The following is a 21237-nucleotide window of genomic DNA, read 5'->3' as shown; positions in this document are numbered from 1 at the left end:
AACATACACACCAATACATATAAAATAGATAACTAACGAGCCTACTGTATAGTACAGGGAACTCTACTCAATATTCTGTAATAACCTGTATGGGAAGAGAATCTGAAAAAGAATGGATAAATATATATGATTCACTTTGCTGTACACCTGAAACTAACACAATATTATAAATCAACCATACTCCAATAAAAAAATTTTCTTAAGAGTATGGGAGAAAGGTAACATGTATCTACCCTATGATCTGGCAGTTCCACTGCTAGATATTTATCTAGGAAAAATGAAAAAATATTTTCACCAAAATCCTCATACAGGAATATTTGTTATACCAGCTTTACCTGTATTAATTCCAAACTGGAAGCAGTTCAGATGTCTTTCATAAAAAGATGCATAGACAATGGAATTCTATTCAACAAAAAGAGGAATAAAGTCCAGATCCACACAATGCATATTATATTGCATGGAAGAGGCTGGTCACAAAAGTTATATACTATATGATGCCATTTATATAAAATTCTAAAACAGGCAAAACAAACCTGTGATGACAGAATCCAGATCAGTGCTTGCTTCTGGGAGTGGAGGTGTGGACTGACTCGGCAGGGGCCAGAGGGGACTTGCTGGGATGTTAACAGTGTTCTGTATCACAGTCAAGTTGGGACTCATTTTATAAAGCAGGGAGTATACCAGAGATTGTAACCACAGAGATAGTTTGCCAGCCATGTCCAAGCATTATCTTTTCCTAATGGAAATGATCATGCTTTGAACACAAATTGTATTAATTATTCAGCTGGCAGTCTTCCTACAGAATTTTTTAGCAAGATAAACTACTCTGGGGTCTCAGCTATACTGAATAGTTAACAATTGTACTGAACCTTTCACCATAATTGTAGCGGCCTTCTGCTTTTGTCCGTGAGGGAATAACGGAGGCTGGAATTACCCTCTCACTAAAAATGACTAGAAAAGTGGACAAAAATATACACTACAACTGTTTTCAGATATTGGGCAATAGCTAGCACAGGGCTATGATTCCTGAGAAAAGAAAAACAAACCCTTGTCTGTTGTAAGTTTTATCACAGGGGTTAATTTTAAGACCATGGTGTAGGGAAAAGAAACCCAAATGTAACCCAGTAGTCTCACTGAATTGAGGAGACAAGAGACCAGAATTTGGGGGGGGGGCTGAGGTGACTAGAATTTGCTGGGCAGATTACCACAGAGCAGACAGCTCTGTAGAGTAAGAACTCGAGAAATGTTCATGGCTGAATACCAATCTGTGCATACATACGGTAAAACTACACATAGCCCATCAAAAGAACAGTTATAGTGAAGCGGTTAGCCAGTTCATTCCCAGAGCTCACACGGAGCTATGAATCCATGTACCCACCAGCCAGAAAGAAGAGACCTTGCAGACTACTCCGAAAAAGCACCTCTTAGCAATGAGGCTAACGCAGCTCCAAAGTGAAGGCTGCTTCAGATCTGCTGCAACAAGACTTGAAAACTGATCTGCAAGCAGCTTAACTGCCTGCCAGAGCAAAGGAACAAAGTCCAGCTTATTTTGGGGGTTTTTCAGGGGTTTTTTTGACCATGCGCTGGAGCTTGCAGGATCTTAGTTCCCTGACCAGGGTCCCCACAATGAGATGGCTGAGTCTTCACCCCTGGACCACCAGAGAGTTCCCAAAGTCCAACTTTCTTGAAAATGATAAAACAAAATCCAGCATCCAATAAAAAATTACTAGACATGCAAAGCAGCAGGAAAGTGTGATCCCTAAATAGAAGAAAAGTCAATCAGTAAAACCAGACTGATGGCACAAGTCAAAAAGATGATGGAGTTTGGAAATATGAACACTAAAACAGCTGTTATGAATATGCTCAAGGATTTAAGGGAAACACAAACATAAGGAGGAGAGAAAGGTTCAAACCTATCACTAAAGTCCCAGAAGGGAAAGTAAGGTAGCAGAAAAAATATCTTAAGAAGTAATAGCCACATTTTTTTTATTATAATTATGTTTGCCATTAAAGACTGTGTGTGTGTGTGTTTAGTCACTCAGTTGTGTCTGACTCTTTGCCAACCCCATGGACTGTAGCCCGCCAGGCTCCTCTGTCTGTGGGGATTCTCCAGGCAAGAATACTGGAGTGGGTTGCTATGCCCTCCTCCAGGGAATCTTCCCAACCCAGGGAATCTTCCCAACCCAGGGATCGAACCCAGGTCTCCCACATTACAGACAGATTCTTCATGGTCTGAGCCACTAGGAAGCCCCAAAACCATCACCTGTGAAATATAACAGCCATGAGAAAATACTGTTTTTCCACCTTTATCATTTAAGATGAATTACAGGAAAAATTAGGTTAGACCAGTCACTTGAATTCACTTTAAATAACTGTCAGTTTCAGCTGGATAGAGGAGAAAAAATAAGTTGGATTTGTGGTGGGCACTGAATACTAGAAGTGAATATTACCAATTACTTGCATTATACTGGCGATATGAAATGGAATATAGTAGTTGTAACAAAGAATTCCTTTTTGATTTGACCTTCTTTGCAATTAAAGTAATCAAACTTTAAATGGCAGTATATGCCAGAAATGGACTTCTAATTTTCATGTTTTTAAAACATTTTGTATTATTATTTAGCTTCAGAAGAACTAACCATTGCTGGCATGACCTTTACAACTTTTGATTTGGGTGGACATGTTCAAGGTGAGATTCTACTACTCTTACAGTTGTTTTATTTAATAACAATGTGACCATTATGTTACAGTGCATGAAATCTCATTTTATTCAAGGAAAGCCAGAGTAGACTTAAAATTTAGGAATTATCACCCCTAGATAAATGCTTTAAATGCAAAGGATGATTTTATGATACTCCAGTTTAAGTCTGAATTGCTTTTGGTGATAAAGCATATGAGTAAAATTTCACCTCCATTTTTTCTCTTCCTCAGCCCACCTCTCTCTTACTGTCATAATCATGTTATAAGTATGTTATTGCTTCTATTGCTCCATATGAAAAGCCTTCATTGGCTAACTCATTACCTACAAAATAAAGGCCATATTCACTGACCTGGTACTCAGGATTTCTAAGACCTGATCGCACTTTACTTTTTGAGTCTTTATTTCCCACTCTTCCTTTGTCATTTTCTTGACTCCAGCCAGACCAGACGGTCTTGGTGTTTGTTCTTCCACCTCGGTGCTCGTGTGGTCTCCATCAGCACACAGGTAGCCCACTTTCAGGGCTCAGTGCGAAGTGTGGCTGCCTCCCCTGAGAAGCCACTCCCAGCTGGGAGTGCTCTCAACTATACTTAGCTAGCAATTAGTACATTTGTATACATGTCTAAAGATTGGAATGACTTCTTATTTCAGACTCTACCTAACTTTCTGGGATTGAAATGCTAGTTACTTTTTAATATCCCCACAAGGACTTAGCAGTACCCACTGCATAGTAATTCATAAATAATGACTACTACAAAGGTTGTGGCTGCCGAAAGCACATTTGAGATATACATCTATGTTTAAAATATACATAAACTAATTCCTAGAATATAGTGATTAGATTTAGAACCTAATGGAGGTTGAGGCTTCATCTCTATATGAAGGTGTATTATAAAGCTGAAGTCCGGAGAGAAAAGTTACCTTCCTCTAGCGCACCCTCAAAAATATTTTCTTTTCTAAAAGAGAATGTCATGGAAAAAATTACCCTAATGGTTTCATAAACTTGTGCTATGAGTAGAACAATTTGCTTTATTTTTTAACAAGTCTGAACCTGATACTAATTTCCTTCTGTCACTTACTCCAGACTTGATCACTAGCAACTAGAAATGTCAAAAAGAAACGAATACTGCATGTAACAAATAGTAGTGGTCCCGCTGATGAACTTAATGTGCATCCTTGTCCATTAGTAAGCAAATATTAATTCTTCTTCTGACATGGGTAAACTGGGGCAGACTGAAATATTTGACTTGCCCAAACTAAGGAAAACCTGTAATTTCTTCTTTGGTCATCTGGAAAGATTTTGGCATTACTGGGTAAAAGATTAACAAGTACATAGTGATGTAGCAGCAGCTAAGGGCTGATTACACTTGATATCTTGTTGGACTCTTCGGTCAAACCATCTGCTAGGTTTGACCAGCAAATAAAATCTAACTCCTGATTGTTTTTGTTAGCTCGAAGAGTGTGGAAAAACTACCTTCCTGCTATCAATGGCATTGTATTTCTGGTGGATTGTGCAGACCATGAAAGGCTGTTAGAATCAAAAGAAGAACTTGATGTAAGTTAAATAATTAAAACTAAACAGTTGAATCACTCTGGTAAGCCTGAGAAAATAGGTTAGAGATGTAGGTATGAGAGTGTAGCTTTTCTGCAGCCTCTGATGTAACTCCTGACAATTTGTGGAGTTCAGAGATTACTTAGAATGCAGAGGGAGTACCTTGGAGTAACTGTGGCTATTGAGGAGTACTAACAAGATTTCCTTCCTGAAGGCTTAGGCTCATTCTATGCAGTGTGTGCCCTTACAGTTTATTTCATATCTGCTGCATTCCTGTAGTGGCTTGGTCTTAAGCCCCTGGTCCTCCAGGTGGTTTCTCCAGGAGTTGGCCAGAACCTGGAAATGGTGTAACATGCTGTCTTTGTCACCATTCCCAGGAGTGATCAAGGCCATGTGTAGCCACCTCCTCTCCCATCTCTCAGGTTACATGCTTCATAAAGGGGCTCAGGAGCGGTAGGCAAGGCCAGTGCTAGACCTGGGCCCAGAGAAGGGAGGTCCATGACTTGATGGAAAGTTGACCCGACCATGCTTCTACCAAGAGCAAGCAAACAAGTACTTATTCATGTGGAAAAGTCCTGGTAAGTTTTATGGTCATGGAACAGAGCCAGAGAATTCCTTTGTTACTACTTTGTGCCAGGCACTATGCATATTGCCTTATTTAATTCTCAGATTAACTCTGTAAGGTAGGTGCTACTATTGCAGATTCTCTTTAAAACTTCAGCAAGCCTTATTTGTCTAAGATCTCACAACTCAAAAGAAGCAGAATTAGAAATGAAACCAGGTCTGCACACCTTCAAAGTGTTGAGTCTAGTCACAGTGAGCATTTACAGAAGGAGACAGAGAGGCAGAAGAATTGAGCTACGGGATCATTGAGCTCACTTTAAAATGTAGGGAAAGTTCACCAAAGAAAGCCAAACTGCCAGGATATGATGGAGAGTGAGCCCTTGATGCCCATTTGCTGTATTGTCACAGTGAGCCCTTTAGATGGTTTTATATCAACATCTTAACTTTCATTTTGCCTTGTTTTTTTTTCAGTCACTAATGACAGATGAAACTGTTGCTAATGTGCCTATACTGATTCTTGGGAATAAGATTGACAGGCCTGAAGCCATCAGTGAAGAGAGGTTGCGAGAGATGTTTGGTTTATATGGTCAGACAACAGGAAAGGTAAAAAAAAAAAAAATTGACAGGTGTGAATACTTCATTCAGTAGTACAAATATCTTTTTATTTTATTTACTTTTAACCTTCTGAAAAGGTCTGTTCCCATACTACCCTTAACAGTAATCATGCTTACCAGTCTAATTGGTAGTCTGGCTTCTTTTTTTTAATTGGGATATAATTGACATACTAGTTTCAGGTGTCCAACCAGTTGGCTTTAAATTACTATTGTCCAACCTCACAAGCCCAGTTTCATTTTCTTCTTAAAAACTGTCATTGGTACATTTGGGTCTTTTTTGAGTGTCCTCATTTATTTTCTTCCTACCACTGAATGAAATGAAACCTTTTCTTCAGTTCAGTCTCTCAGTCGTGTCCGACTCTTTGCAACTTCATGGGCTGCAGCACACCAGGCTTCCCTGTCCATCACCAACTCTTGGAGCTTGCTCAGACTCCTGTCCATCGAGTCGGTGATGGCATACAACCATCTCATCCTCTGTTGTCCCCTTCTCTTCCTGCTTTCAGTCTTTCCCAGCATCATTTTCCAATGAGTCAGTTCTTCACATCAGGTGGCCAAAGTATTGGAAAGTATCACCAACCTTTACTTGGTGATATTAAAAATGTCACAGCCTGTGCATATGGGAAACTTAATGAAAGCTTTCAAAGTTTTGTCATAATTTTTCAGAATTAGCCACTAAATAATATATTTGAATGTTTAAGCATACCAATAGTGTGTTTAGGCCCCCGGTTCAGTGTTTAAGTCCAGAGTTCCCCACAGATAAAAATGAAATGTATACTTGGCTATAGCAGAGTTATGGGGTTTTCAGAACATACACTTCATAATTCAGCTTTAACACACATTATTTTTGCAATCATTTTTACTGGGATTTGTTTTGGGGAAGGACCTGAGTATTGAAAAATCCCAGAGTAGAGCAATATGGTAGCCTGTGGAAGGAGACTGTTATGTTAAATAAGGTGGACTTTAGTCTGTTTTCTGTGTCTTCTTTTTATTAAGTCAACTCCACATTAATTTTAAGAATGGCCTTGTTAGGTCATAAATCTACTCACAGAATGTTTGTTTTTAATATTAGCGAAGCCAGTTGTCCCAGGTAATTTTGAAGTCACAGATTATTTTCATTCTTGTGCACCTCACAGGCTCACTTCTGTCCCACCGAATGGACATCTGTCCTACAGCAGAGTGAGAGGAGGTGCCCTATGTGTTTAGGGGAAGGGACTTGGGTGACAAACAGCCATGGCTTTATCACAGTCACCCTTTGTTCTAAGATGTACGAACTGCAGCTCTCCTAGGGAGTAGGGCTTTTATTTCATTAAGAGGTCACCCAACATAATGCCCATCTTCTCTCCTAGGGCAATGTATCTCTGAAAGAACTGAATGCCCGGCCCTTAGAAGTTTTCATGTGCAGTGTGCTCAAAAGACAAGGCTACGGAGAAGGCTTCCGCTGGATGGCACAGTACATTGATTAACACCAGCCCACATAAGTTCCAGGTCTCACCATTCAGGCCTACTGAGAGATTTGATCACTCAACATGCATAACTTGAATTCAATAGACTTTTATTGTTGGTTAGAAAACAGATGTTTTTTAGATTATTAATATTTTATCAACTTAATTTGAGTGAGAATTGAAAACTGATTCAAATAAGTTTGAATATCACATATTAGCTTTCTAATTCCATAAAAATACTTAGTTTTTACAGTTTATAATGTGACATTACCCCCAGCACCATTTTTGAACAGCAACTTTCCAGGCAACATTTGAAGCACTTTTTAATAACATGAAACTACAACTATCAACCATATTTAAAAGCTCATCATGTTAAATTTTTTATGTACTTTTTGGAACTAGTTTTTAAATTTTAGATTATACGTCCACCTATCTTTAGTAAGCAGTTAATAATACGCTTTTATGACTGCATGATGCCTTACAGTTTCAATTGTTTTTTTCTCATGCAAACATCATGCAATAAAACAAACCCTAGTGTTTGGCATCTTTGTTGGGCAAATGTTTCATTTTAATGTGTCTTATCTGGCTAGTATGCTCTGAACTTTTGCATATTTAATATGTTGTGGGGAAAGGAGATTGCTTTAGAATATTTAGGATAATGTTTAAGTCCCTACAGGCTTTTGCATTTATCTAGAGACAAATTGTGTTTGGTTGCACCTTATACCACATTTATCTCTGAATCATGTATATTTTCATCTGTAACACTACCATGACCAGGGCTGATGGGGTCCACGTCCTACTCCCTGTGGGATCGGCCTTCTGAAGAGAAAGCACATGTTCTGGTACAACCCAAGGTTAATTTTTGGTTTGATGAGCCAATCCCAGTTGTCTAATTCTGACGTGCTCCAATCTTAATGGCACCCAGTTTGGTAATCTGCCTTTTCACCAAAAACAATGACAAGCACCAGTCTCCCCACACCTAGAGGTACTCCCCAGTCTTACTTAATGGTACTTAATGGGACTCAGCAGGGCAAGTGACACGTAGGGTGTTGTGCAGTTGCATGGTGGATCCTGCATCTGAGGATAAAGAAAGCGTGTTCTGCTTCAGCTGTCACTGAGATATTTGAAGACTTTTTTCCTGTCCTATGGCTCTTTTGCATTTTGGGCATATTTTATTTCTTGGTGGAAAGAAAATGAATCCATGTATTTAATTTTCTTTTTTCTTAGTTATTCTCAACCAGCTCTTAACTTTACAACACAAAGGCTTTTGTTTTTTGAACCATGCTTGCCACATGATAGCGTCTACAAGCCTCACTGATAAGATTTTCTAATCAGATTTTGGTTAGCTTTTTAAAGCATTTTAATTTTCTAAGAAATTGAATTCTTTTTTCCCATATGTCTGAGATTCCCATAATTAGCTGAAAGACAAGTGCCAAATATTTATTTTTAAAGACTCTCAAGCTTAAGATTTCCTCTCTTAGTCATAAACCGAGGTTTTATAGCATATTCAACCAACTCTATTGAGAATAGATTGCTCCAGTTCCATCAAGAGTAATTTTAATATTAGAATTACTATTTCCTCTAGCTCTTGTCCAGATCAGAGGTAACTATAGTCCTTTCTGTCATCAATAATATAATATTGTATATGAAGCAAATAAGGACTGAAAGATATGCCTGGAAGGAATTACTAGTTAGCTAAACCAACAAGGTCATTTCATTATGACATTTGGTTTTAGGAATCTTGCTGTTCTGTTTCATTTTCCAGCTTCCTTCTAAAGGAAAATAAAAAAGCTTTCTCCCTGCCTAAAAACATCAGTAACACCAGGGAAAAGTAGGAAATGACATTCAGCCTCTTGGTTATTCTGCCAGATATGTTTAAAGTTCTCATTTCTAACATCTTGACTGAACAGAATTAAGCCTTATTCAAAGTAATTGCCTCTTGTTGATGGTATCTGTTTTCAGTATTTACAGGGACATGCTTTTCTCCAAGTATTTCCTAGTATCGATTGTGATGATTGAGAAGTTAATTATCTGTGTTACAAAATCGTTTAAAAGAAAAAGCTTACTGGTTTCTCTAGAGGGATTTGCTTTCTGGCACAAACTCTTTTGTTCCAGAACTCTCATTCCAGGTCGGTCACTGGGATCAAAGGAACAGAGTCACTTTGTGGACCACAGCTAAACTGTGGATATTTTCCCAATGATGTAAGAGTCTTCCAGAGTCTGAACCTCTGGAAATGAAGCTGCACTTTCCTGCCATCTCCAGGGAGATGGGCCTCAGAGTTCGCCAGCCATTGGGCTTATCATCCAGCTCTGAGAGCTCCTCAGACAGTGTACAGAGTCACTGCTTCCATCAGGAGAAGCAATTTAAGAGAATGCCAAGAAATGGCAAAGGCACGTGGGAAAAACATATACTCTGTATGTGCCTGTGCAACTGTGTACATTTGTGGAGTATTTGGGGGGTAAATGTAGTTAATTTTGTTCTTCCCTCTACAAAGTGTGAAAATGTAATTAACACTATTATATCCAAGTTAAGACTGGATTCCATGTACATCAGGAAGTGTTCAAAAGATGTTTTAAAATCTTAAGTCCAAAACTAAAAACAGATAGCCTCAGCTGGCTTATGTATTTTTAAAAAGATTCTTAACCTCGCACCTGTTTCAATGACTGCTATTAATTATACTTTTCTGTAACTGGTTAAATTGATGGATTCCAGTTTACCTTGATGAATTTTTAGATTGGAGATTATAATAGCATTTTTAAAAATTGGGCACAGATATTCCCTGAAGAATATGAAAAATATTCTTCACTATTGACTTGGTTAACCCAGAATCCTTGAGTGCCAAAGAAGTATGAATTCAGATATTGCCTGCATAGATCTAAATTTTGGTTTAGTGTGCCTGTGTACATATACAACTTTACTGTGGTTTACAGCATAAACACAGAATGTTGTTTCTCTTCTTTAGTTTTCAACTGGCTCACACTACATGTAGTGCTTTCCAGCCCATAAACTACTTGTAAATCACTGAAATAGAGTAATAACTGTGATAAAAGTGTTTCTTCTGCAAAATGATTTGATTAACCACATTCAAAATCCAGCATTTTCACAAGTTCCATCATTAAAAACAGAATACCTCTAGTTGATGATTTGAGCTTCAGCAGACAGGTTTACATTTTCTGAACCTGTATTTAGTATGTGACTCAATGTGGCGTTTCAGTCTTGTTAGTCACTTACATGACTGAAGTTTGCAAGGCTTCTATTGCCAAATAAATTTTGATCAGAGTACACTGACAAAGCTAATATAAAAGAAAGTCTCTCAGAATATCATGTGTTGATTTAGAGTACATTGTTTGAATCATTTTAAATATATGTAAAAGTTGGTGAAGTTTCAAAAAAATCTCCACACAACATGAAAAATTGAGATTAGCAAATATATATTTCTGAATAAAATTAATAACTAGAGGTTTTCTATAAACCATTAATGTTTTTGTTATAAATAGTAAGAGTTCAGACAACGTATTTTAAATTAAGGACTAAATTCTCAGAGCCCAATATTAATGTTTCTGGTCTTTCCAATCATTGTCCTTTTGAAATGCACATTAGTGCTTTTTAACCAGAAAAGAAAAAAAGAACAAATTCTTAAAACTATGGGGCTGTGCCTCTGTGTAAAGTGATTGGGATTCTGTTAAAACCATGTTTCTACTCTTGAACCCTATAGCCATTCCCCCTCACATACTCCAGCTCATACCTGGAAATCCCTGAGTATAAACGGAATTGCCCTCTCTTGATTTGACCAACTACTGACCATCTATTGACGATGCAGTTTGAATCAACTAATTTTTGTCTTCACAATTTAAAACATTAAATAGATAATATATTTAATACCTCTGATTATTCTGGGCTTTGACCACACCTTTAAACAGAATCCAAATTAATCACAGTAGAGGAAGCAAATTTATTCAAAGTAAGCTTTGTTTCAGGAGTACCCCCACTCCAAATGGATTTTAAGACAGAAATGGGAAAGGCTTTTGGGTGATTTCATGGAGAATTATTATTTTTGGAAAAGATTCACGTCAGAATGGCCAACTTCCCCTGGGTTTCTGGATTCCCTGGTGCTGCTCCTAACCTGAACTCATAATCTATTGCCATACTGAGGCAAGAGCACTCAGGGTGAATGTAGTCAGGTAACTTTCAAAGTGATCAAAGTGTTTTCTGTGGTGAGGCCTTTAGTATTTGGCTGGATGCAGAGTATGTTGAAGTGGTAAGTCGGTGATAAGTTTTTCATCACTAACCTTGTTTGCACTTTTGTACACCACTGCTTGCACTAGTATCTTAGTGTGAATTTTAACAATTGTTTTAGTGTATACAGATTGTTAAGCATTAATTTATATAAAGATGTTTCTGTTTACCTTTATGTATTTTACAAAGAACAGCTATAATAGATGGTTAAATGTTCTTGAATTGTGTTTGTGTGTTATTTTGATTATGTTCTATTATCTTTTTACCCCCTATGCTTTGAGTGTCAGAAATAGAAAAATAAAATAATTACCTGGTCTTTGAAACACTCTGGTGTCAGGTCCTGTTTTTATCATCTAGTAGTTTTTATTGTGCTTATTAGAAATTTCTTGAACTTTGAAATTACTAAGGTTATAGAACGTGAACTAAAGCATAATTTGCTTAGACTAGAAAAAGCTTATAAGCACACTGTAGTAGGACTTACACAATGCTGACTCAGTTGAAATGTGAAAAATAAGCAGTTGGTTGGTTTTATCTACATCAAGGTTTTCAAGCTCTAGTATGCATCAGAATCTCCTAGGGGTGGAGGAAACTTTAAAAAAAAAAAAACACTACAGAAAAAAAAATCCCACAAAAACTGATTCAGCAAATCTGGGGTGGAGTGGAAGGCAGGCATACAACTCAGCAAATCTGGGGTGGAGTGGAAGGCAAGCATACAACTCTTCAACAAGTTTCTCGGGTTTTTCTGATGCCAGAATGTGTCGATTTTCATTTAGGAGAAACAGTAATATACCACTAAATACTAACAACACTAAATGATCATTGGCTAATCAGTGAAGAAAAAAATTTTTTTTTTTCCTGAGAATTCATTTACTAGGAAATCCTGCATCAATGTCGGGCTTCCCTGGTGGCTCGGTGGTTAAGAACCTGCCAGCCAATGAGGAGACACAGGTTCAGTCCCTGGGTCAGGAAGATCCCGTGGAACAGGAAACCGCAACCCACTCCAGTATTCTCCCCTGGGAAATCCCATGGACAGAGGAGCCTGGTTGGCTACAGTCCATGAGGTGGCAAAGAGTCACATACAAATTAGCAACTGAGCATGCACGCACATCACTGTAACCTGTAGCTGGTGGTTTTCAACTTTGGCTACAATTCAGAATCACTGAAAGCCCAGGTAGCAAAATTTTTTCAACTCAGGTGATGCAAATGAAAAAATATCATTCTGGTAAGGATTATCAAGCTACTTTTGAGACTTAAATCCAACTATAAGACCTTTCTAAGGACTTCCGTGGTGGTCCAGGGGTTAAGAATATACCTTGCAACACAGAGGATGCAGGTTTGACCCCAACTGGAGAACTGAGATTCCCACATGTGGCGGAGCAACTAAGCCCAAGCCCCTCAACTACTGAGCCCACACACCAGAGCTAGACAGTCCACGCGCAGCAACAAAAGATCCTGCAGGTCGCAACTAAGACCTGATGCAGCCAAATAAATAAATATTAACAAATAAAATTTTATATAGCCATTCCTTTAACCTTTCCACTAACAATGTGCAGGATAACATAAGGCTTTGTGCTAACTCTTTTAACATAGCCAGTCATGATTCTATTACTGTTGAAGTGAAGTGAAGTCGCTCAGTCGTGTCCAACTCTTTGCAACCCCCATGGACTGTATAGCCTACCAGGATCCTCCATCCATGGGATTTTCCAGGCAAGAATACTGGAGTGGGTTGCCATTTCCTTCTCCAAGAGATCTTCCCAACCCAGGGATTGAACCTGGGTCTCCTGCATTGTAGGCAGACGCCTTACCATCTGAGCCACCAGGGAAGTCCAATTACCATTGAGTCCATCAAATAGAGATTTAGCATGCACTCAAAACTATTTGTTGAACTGAAACTAACAAAGTAGACAGTGAATGTACTGAAGGCATAAATGCTAAGAAAATAAAATCCAGTTTATTCAGACATTTCTCCAAATAAGACATACAGATGGCTAATAAACATGAAAAGATACTCAACATCACTCATTATTTAAAAAAATGCAGATCAAAACTACAATGAGGTGTCACCTCACATTTATCAAAATGACCATCATCAAAAAGTCTACAAACAATAAATGGTGGAGAGCGTATGGAGAAAAGGGAACTCTCTTGTACTGTTGGTGGGAATGTAAACTGACACAGCCACTATGGAGAACAGTATGGAGATTCCTTAAAAAACCAAGAATAAAACCACTATATGACCCAACAATCCCACTACTGAGCACATACCCTGACAAAACCATAACTGAAACATGTACCCCAATGTTCATTGCAGCACTACTTACAAGAGCTAGAATGTGGAAGCAACCTATTAACAGATGTCCATCAACAGATGAATGGATAAAGAAGTTGTGGTACATATATACAATGGAATATACTCAACTCAGTCATAAAAAAGAAAACATTCAAGTCAGTTCTAATGAGGTAGTGAACCAAGAGCCTATTATACAGAATGAAATAAGTCAGAAAAACAAATATTGTATATTAACGCACACACATGGAATAGACGGTACTGAAGCCTACTGCAGAGCAGCAATGGAGATGGAGACACAGAACAGACTCGTGGACCCAGTGGGAGGAAGAGAGGGGACAAACTGCAACGTGCGACGGGAACTTGGAAACACACATCACCATAAGCAAGACAGTCAGTGGGAATTTGCTATATGATACAGGGAGTGCAAACTGGTGCTCTGTGACAGCCTAGAGGGGTCGGATGAGGCGGGGAGGCGGGAGGGAGGTTTAAGAGGGAAGGGACATATGTATACCTATGGCTGATTCATGCTGATGTATGGCAGAAACCAACACAATACTGTAAAAGCAATTATCCTTCAATTAAAAACAAGCTTTTAAAATGGGAAAAAATCCAGTTTATTTACCTCATTTTCTTGAATTTAGTTACATAATATCCCACCAGATTATCTGATGGGCTTCCCAGGTGGTGTGAGTGGTAAAGAACCCACCTGCCAATACAGGAGATGTAAGGGACACGGGTTCGATCCCTGGGTCGGGAGGATCCCCTGGAGAAGGGCATGGCAACCCACTCCAGTATTCTTGCCTGGAGAGTCCCATGAACAGAGCAGTCTGGGGGAGCTACAGTCCATAGAGGCTCACAGAGTTGGACATGACCGACGCGACTTAGCAAAGCACACAGCACAAACTATCTGATATCTGTACTAAAGGTACAGCAATGCCAACATCACAGCCCTCAAAAGAGTGTGAAAAGCACCTTGTGGGGAACAGGAGAACTAGGAAACGATAAAAGAAGCCCTTTGGGTGGTGGCCACCATCCTCCTAATTGAAAGGTGAGAACAACTTAGAAACCTGATGATTAAAAACAAAGGTCCCAAAAACAGGCCCTTATAAAGGATTTGGCTGGGTATTAAGTTAGTTGACAAAGGTCAAAGCCTGTGTTTACAAAGCCTCTTAACTTGATTTATTTAAAATTAGACACCAAAACTCAATAATTTTCTGGCTGTTATGTGGTAAACAAAGGAAGCCTCGCTTTGGAATGTGGATTTCGATTGGAGGCAGCACGGTGAACCATTTAACATGCTTATTAAAGTCACTGAGTTCAGTGATGGCACCGTGTCACTACAAACAAGCTGGTAATGTTGCAAAAAGAAACTGAAGAGCTTTCTTACCCGATCATATTGAAAGGACCTGGGTTAATGGGTAACAGTCCTCCAGTCAAAATCTTCAGAGGTGTCGTGTTTCATGGCTGTTAAAAGTAAACAAGGGGAAGAAATAATTGGAGGTGAGGTACAGGTGAAGAGAGAGAGAACACTTGGGGGTCAAAATGAAGATATTTGTTTACTCCTTTCTTGAGCTAAAAGGAATTGAATGTGAACCTCATCGGTGGAGTTGTAGTCTTATTTCATCTGGGATTAGGAAAATCCAAGAAACTAGAGAGATTATAAACATTACCATTACAGCATCATTTAGGGTTCTCTCCTAGTCCTTGGGTTTGTCTTGAGGTCTCTAGACCCACCTCGTGACTGGGAAGCCACACCAGATTGATTGCAGTCTGGAGAAAAGCACATTGACTTCCCTCCATTCTATGGACTTCTCTTTCGAGACCCAAATGGGCAAGAGACTTTCTTTGAGTAAAACACAGAATAGGCGAGTTCCAGCCCTGTTCTGGGCCCCAGAGCTGATGTGCAACTAGGGGGTCCACTGCAAGGGGAAACAAGTCTGACAGTTCCTGAAGGAAACCATGCAACGCTACTTTCTTTTCTGACTTCAGGGTAGTAGATGGCGGGGGAGAAAGCTATTTTGAGACCAGTCTGAAATTTTCTCCACATCAGCTTCTATTTGGGACCAGGTTCAGAATCCACAATCCTCTGGCAGTCTGATGGCAGGGGGACCCCTTTTGGATTTTGAAGCCTCACTCTGCCTTCCTGTTTGGAGAAGCAGTTTCTGATTACTTGACATGTTGGCGGCCTTGCTCACTGCTCCATGTGCAAGGCTGGGCTGGGCAAAATACGAGGGAGGGTTTTACCTAATCACCTACTCACTGGATTCATTTTCTCTCTTTTACACATAAAGCCTTATGTGTGGAAAACTATTAGTTATCACCAGGTCTTTTGCAAGTACTGTGCAGGTGTTGGGTTCAGGTTGGGACAGGTGGCCACACTTTCTGTCTGCCCGTCCACGAGCCAGTCAGTCAGTCAGCTGGCATTTCCACACCTCCTTGCTGGGGACTTATATGGAACGATGAAAAATGGGCAGCCATTTGCCCAAGGGACCACGGAAGGCAAAAGGGAAAGGCCCTCAAACACCGAGGTTTCTAAAAACGGGGCATCAGAGCTGAATCTTGAAGGCATATATACTGTTTAGTAAACAAGGGGTGAGCAAGGCGAGTGTAAGCAGACAGAACAGCAAAGACAAAGGCACAGCAGAAAACGGCATGCTGTGATTTCGGGCTGGTAGAGCTCAGAGCCTGAAGAGGTGCTGTGTAGGCAGCGTATTAAACAGATGTCAGTGGAGGAAAAGACAAGAACGTGAGGCCTAAACTGAGAAGGCAGGAGAGCAGGGCTGCCCTTTCCCATCTTTCAGCCCGTTTTTCACCTGTCAAAGTAGGCTACTTCTAACACTGATTCCAAATCCAACGGTTTATGATATATGATCACATTTTTCAACCCAAGGCAGGAGCCAGCAATCCACCAGGAGAGCCTGCTCATGGGGCCATGAGATCAGCAATAGGCTATTTGAAGTTGGGAACAACTGTACAGACGTGTGTCCCCAAAATGCCACACTGAGCATGCACAGCAGAATGTGTGCTAGTGACAACAAGGAAGACACAGGTTTGGGGTCAAATTAAAAATTACCCAGGGTGGATGTTGCCCAGGGAACTCTGCTGAATGTTATATGGCAGCCTGGATGCGAGGGGTTTGGGGGAGAATGGATACATGCATACCTATGGCTGAGTCCCTTTGCTGTCCACCTGAAACTATCACAACACTGTTAACTGGCTATAATTCAATATAAAATTAAAAGTTAAAAAAAAAAAAAAAGCTGGAACTGTTGACACAGCCAGTATTGCCAACCTATTCAATAAAAGACATCAGGCTAAGGGGGTGGAGGGTTGGGACTCTCTGAGGGTACTGCTGGGAGCCAGGAGCTGAGACTCCAACTGTCCCTCTCTGATCCCCCTTCTCCACGAACCTCTTACCTGGGGGCTGGCTTTGCCTGCACAGTGTGGGGATCTGATGGTTCCATCCATCAAGCAGGAGAGGCATTAACAGAAGTAGCTGAGGAGAATACCGTGCCTTCAAATCCCCTAGTAAAGTCCTGAAGTTGAAAAGTCAAGTGGGCAAGGCATCCTAACTCCTCACACAGCCCAAGGACTGTCCAGTGAACACTGACTGGACCGTACTTGATCTCTGTGGCTCCAGGGCTCAGAACAGCCTGTGAATAGAAACATCACGTTTCAAGGCAACAGTTACAGTTGAATTTAAGTAAGACGTTTTAAACTTAATATGGATGGCTTAGCAATTGGTTGCTTACAAAATGACAGGTTCTCAGTCACTAGAATTCAGAGGCTGTCCTAGAGAAGGTGGTGGGCAAGACGAGCTTTCATGCCCCCAAAACCACCTAAACCCTGAGGTATCACCCAGATGAGGCTCCTTGGCTGAGGCCTGGGCAGGAACCAGAATTGATAACGCTGGTCGGTACTGGTCCCGTACCCCTTCCTGACCAGAAGGGAAGTGCTCCTGGAGGGCAGAGGGGTCCCTAAGACTTGAGCATCCCCTCTGGTTCTTGATGGCCCTTCAGGGCACACTCTTCCCTTTGCCAAAAATTCATTTAGGAGTCTAACAGTGGACGACGCAGCTATCGGGGACCGCCCACGGCAGCTCCTTCCGTAAGCTGAGGAACATAAATAATTACGGCGGGCATGTGGGAAACAAGGTTTTGTATACCAAGCACCTGTCACCATAGCCAGGCAGTCACCCAGGATCCCAAAATAGCAGTTCAGAATATCCACAGGTGACGGTTTATTTTGCTGAGTCACTCTTCCTTTTCGGCTTTTCCTACAAACCCTGCTGCTCTTCTGAGTTTCAGGTTAATCCCAACATTCAGTCCCTAGCAAGGCAACGTTCCTTCTCTGCAACACGGGGTTGGGTGAGGCGGTGGGGAGCAGGAGACTTCAGCCACCTGCCGCCTCCTGGGTTATACCGTTTTAGAATGGCCGCGGAGGAACCCAGAATGCTGGGAAGGTGGGTGTGTTTCAGGCACAGGCAGCTGATTGGCTCAGATGTCACGTGAGCGGTGTCCCGGATGACCGCCAGGTGCTTCCAACCCGCCCTCGGCCGGCCCGGCTACCCAGCCATCACGTGACCTTCCCCTGCCCTGCCCCCAGAACACAGGTTCCCTGGTTGGGAATGGGGCGGCCCGTGAGAACAACGGAGCTAAAGCGAACAAATCCCTCTGGGCGCCTGGCCTCTCTAGTCAGCCTGCCGGCGTCAGGGCGCCCTCTGCCTTAACCTCCGTCCCCCTCCTCTCACAGTGGTTCCTCATTCTAATCACCGCACACCTAGGCCCGCTTTGATCCACTCTCAGCCACCATGCGTGGGGGGCGCGCAGCAGGAACTCTCATCCTCACTTAACAGATAAGGAAACTGAGGCCCAGAAAGGGCCAAACACAGTCCTTAATTCTCCTTTACCCCAAGGCCCACACGAATCCATTTCTAGTCACCTCCTCATGTGTGGTGCATTCCTGGAGGAATTTTCTGGACTTGAATGGCCACGAATAGCTAACGGTAACCAAAGATGGGGGTGGAATAAGGCGGATTGCCCACTGAACACAAACCCCTAGACCTGGGCAAGCCACCCTCAACTGCTGTTACCCAAATCACAAAGCCTGCCCCACATCCCCAGCCCTCCCAGAGAGGCGTGGGCCCCACTTCCAAGCCCGCAGGACAGATAATGTACCTTCCTTCCATTGCCCACAGGTCCTGCTCAGCACTTTGCCCTGTCACCATCCGGGCTGGATCTGGTGCTTCACTTCCATGTTCACACCCATGGCTACTGCTTTGCTCCTAATGACCCCTCTCCTGGTGACGAATCTGTGGCCACCGTGGCATTCTGACAATGTGATGACCCTAAGCTGCTTCCTGCTCTGGCTCTGCCCAAGTCCAGCCTGGAGGCTCTCGGTAGCCCCAGTCAGTCCCACCTACCCAGTTGGCCTTAAGGTAAAAGGGAGGGCCCTGTCAGGCTCTCACCTCACCCTCACTGACCACATCCTCCGACCATGGGCTTTCCCACCAGAACCTAAAGAAATTGGTATCCCCAACGTCTTCTATTTGACAGATGGAAAAACTGAGGTACATGAAGTCAACGACAGAAGACTAGAACCTCGGTTTCCTGATCCTGAGTTAGACATACTTTCCTAAGGCGTTGTACAAAAATCACTATGGGGATGGGGTTAACAATAATAAAAAGAAGCCTCCTTGAGTTTGAGTTGGGGGACCCAGGGGAGTCATGGATATTCTAGGAAAGGAATTTTTGCCATGCTGTTCGGCTTGTGAGATCTTAGTTCTGTAACCAGGGAATGCAACCCCAACAGCGAAAGCGCCAAGTCCTAATCACTAGACCACCAGGGAATCCACTTTTTTAATGTTTTAGAATGGTTTCTTTTGCCTTAACATGGGCTTCCCTGGTGGCTCAGATGGTAAAGCGTCTGCCTGCAGTGCGGGAGACCCGGGTTCGATCCCTGGGTTGGGAAGATCCTCTGGAGAAGGAAATGGCAACCCACTCCAGTACCCTTGCCTGGAAAATTCCATGGACTGAGGAGCCCAGTGGGCTACGGTCCATGGTGTCGCAAAGAGTCGGACACGACTGAGCGACTTCATCTTCACCTTCACTTCCTTAACATCGCGTTTGTTGTTACAACAAAGCAGTTGCACATTATTAAATGTAGCAGGTTCCGCCCCCCCCCCCCCCCCCCCCCCCCCCCCCCCGCCCTCATATAGGATTCTTTTTTTAAATTGTGGAGAAAAAGAAAAAACAAAAACACGTATAGTCAGGCGTCAAGGCTGGGCAGCAGATGGCGCCCCAGATCCTACCTTCCTTGCAGGAGTTTCATCAGAACAAGGGAAGTTCAGGGCGGGCAGAGGAAGAGTCCCTCCCCTCTGCCACACAGTCTGTGTGTAACTGCACCTGGCTTTGGGACTGTGGGATTAAAGTCTGTCTCCCCCACTGGCCTGATCTCTGCATAGGGCATTTGGTCATCCCAGTGTCCTCAGGGCCCAGCAACTGATGCGCCGTGAATGCTAAATCAATACGTGCAGGAACGAAGTGGCAGGGGAGTAGACACTCCTGGCCTCCCGTTGGATTCTTGTACATTGGCTCATTAGCGATTATTTTATATTGATTACAGGTTCAAGTGATCATATTTTGGATATAATGGATTAACTAAAATATATTAAAATTCATTTTACCTGTTCCTTTTTACTTGTTAAAAATGTGGCTACTAGAATTACCTCTGTGCCTCATGCTTCATTTCTATTGCACATTGCTGCTTCGGGCCCACCGGTGTTTTGCCCTTTCCTGCCCCACGGTTATCAGCTGGGTCAGCTCTGCAGCTGCAGGCCTGGCAGCAGGCCCCCTGCATCACTCTTCTGGAGCACTGGGTAGTGGGCCTGGCTCTGGGAGGAGGGAAAATCTAGGGTGTCGAGCCCAGGGCAGCTGGCCCATAGAACCAACAGCCCCAAATCACAGGCAGGGGAGCTGGCCACACAGGAGCCCCCTCAGCCTGGGGACTGATCTACCAGCACCTCATGCCGCCTGCAGTTGATGCTAAGTGAGCCCTTCTCACTCTCAGCTGAGCACCCTGAGAGAACACATACGTCTCAGTCAGACAAGGTTCCCTGATCCCCAGGCATGGGGCCCCTCAGTGAGGAACACCTTCCTCCACAGTTGTTCAAAGTACGCCAGGTTTATTTCCACTACCTTCTGCATTGTGGAATCACAGAACTTTGGATCTGGAGGTGCCCTTGGGGACTCACTGTCTACTCCATCAGTGAGGAAATGGGGCACTTCTCTGTGGTTCACAACCAAGTCAGTAGCCCCAGAAGCTATATTCCTTGAGTCTCAGTTCAAGCTCCTTTCCACGCTCCTCCCCTTGGACTCTCAGAGGAGGCTCAAGACCCTTCCACGCATAGCTGAATCCAACTTTGTTCTTGTGGACCCCTCTGTCCAGAGTGCTTGTTGTCCTTTCCTCCCAGCCAGCTCCCCTTGGGCAAGCAACTAGTTATCCTTCGAGCCTATGTTACCTGGAAGCTCTAGGAGGGCAGGGTCCTGGTGCCACTCACAGCATACAACCCAGCATACTGGCAGAATGAGATGCATGCTCAGTAGACAATTGTGAATGAATGAATGCATGAATGATGTTGCTTCCTGTGCCCTCCCCACCTCATCCATACAGGCCTCCACAGTACCTCCCAGTTCCCTCATTGCCTCTCTGCTGGACTGTGAGCTCCCCGACGGCAGAGACGTTGGCTTTATTCTGCATACTTTAGAGTCTGGTCCAAAGCAAGTACTCAGGAAATAACAAGTGAAAAACAAGCCTGGATTAAAACCTTTCCTGATCTAGG

General features: G+C 42.3%; 1 protein-coding gene, 1 long non-coding RNA gene and 1 other non-coding gene across 3 annotated transcripts in view; 1 reads left to right on the top strand and 2 right to left on the bottom strand.

Moving 5' to 3' along the window:
• The window catches only part of SAR1B (secretion associated Ras related GTPase 1B), a 28911-nt gene extending 17490 nt beyond the window's left edge, over window positions 1-11421 (top strand). Inside the window, exons 4-7 of the mRNA XM_052642463.1 lie at window positions 2624-2689; window positions 4150-4253; window positions 5286-5417; window positions 6775-11421. Of these exons, the coding sequence (XP_052498423.1) occupies window positions 2624-2689; window positions 4150-4253; window positions 5286-5417; window positions 6775-6891 (419 nt within the window). The 3' untranslated portion in view covers window positions 6892-11421. The remainder of the gene's footprint in view (window positions 1-2623; window positions 2690-4149; window positions 4254-5285; window positions 5418-6774) is intronic.
• The window catches only part of LOC128050283 (uncharacterized), a 35141-nt gene extending 17688 nt beyond the window's left edge, over window positions 1-17453 (bottom strand). The window contains exons 1-3 of the long non-coding RNA XR_008199670.1: window positions 17150-17453; window positions 16815-17050; window positions 14785-14861 (exon numbers count right to left, since the gene is read on the bottom strand). This is a non-coding gene — a long non-coding RNA (uncharacterized LOC128050283). The remainder of the gene's footprint in view (window positions 1-14784; window positions 14862-16814; window positions 17051-17149) is intronic.
• Window positions 12859-12930, bottom strand: TRNAC-ACA (transfer RNA cysteine (anticodon ACA)). The gene has a single exon. It is a non-coding gene; the product is annotated as a tRNA-Cys (tRNA).
• Window positions 17454-21237: the final 3784 nt, after the last annotated feature.

The sequence above is a fragment of the Budorcas taxicolor genome, chromosome 7 (assembly GCF_023091745.1).
Source record: "Budorcas taxicolor isolate Tak-1 chromosome 7, Takin1.1, whole genome shotgun sequence".
Classification (NCBI taxonomy): Eukaryota; Metazoa; Chordata; class Mammalia; order Artiodactyla; family Bovidae; genus Budorcas; species Budorcas taxicolor.
Note: the sequence above shows the minus strand (reverse complement) of the source record. Positions and strands in the feature narration are given on the sequence as shown.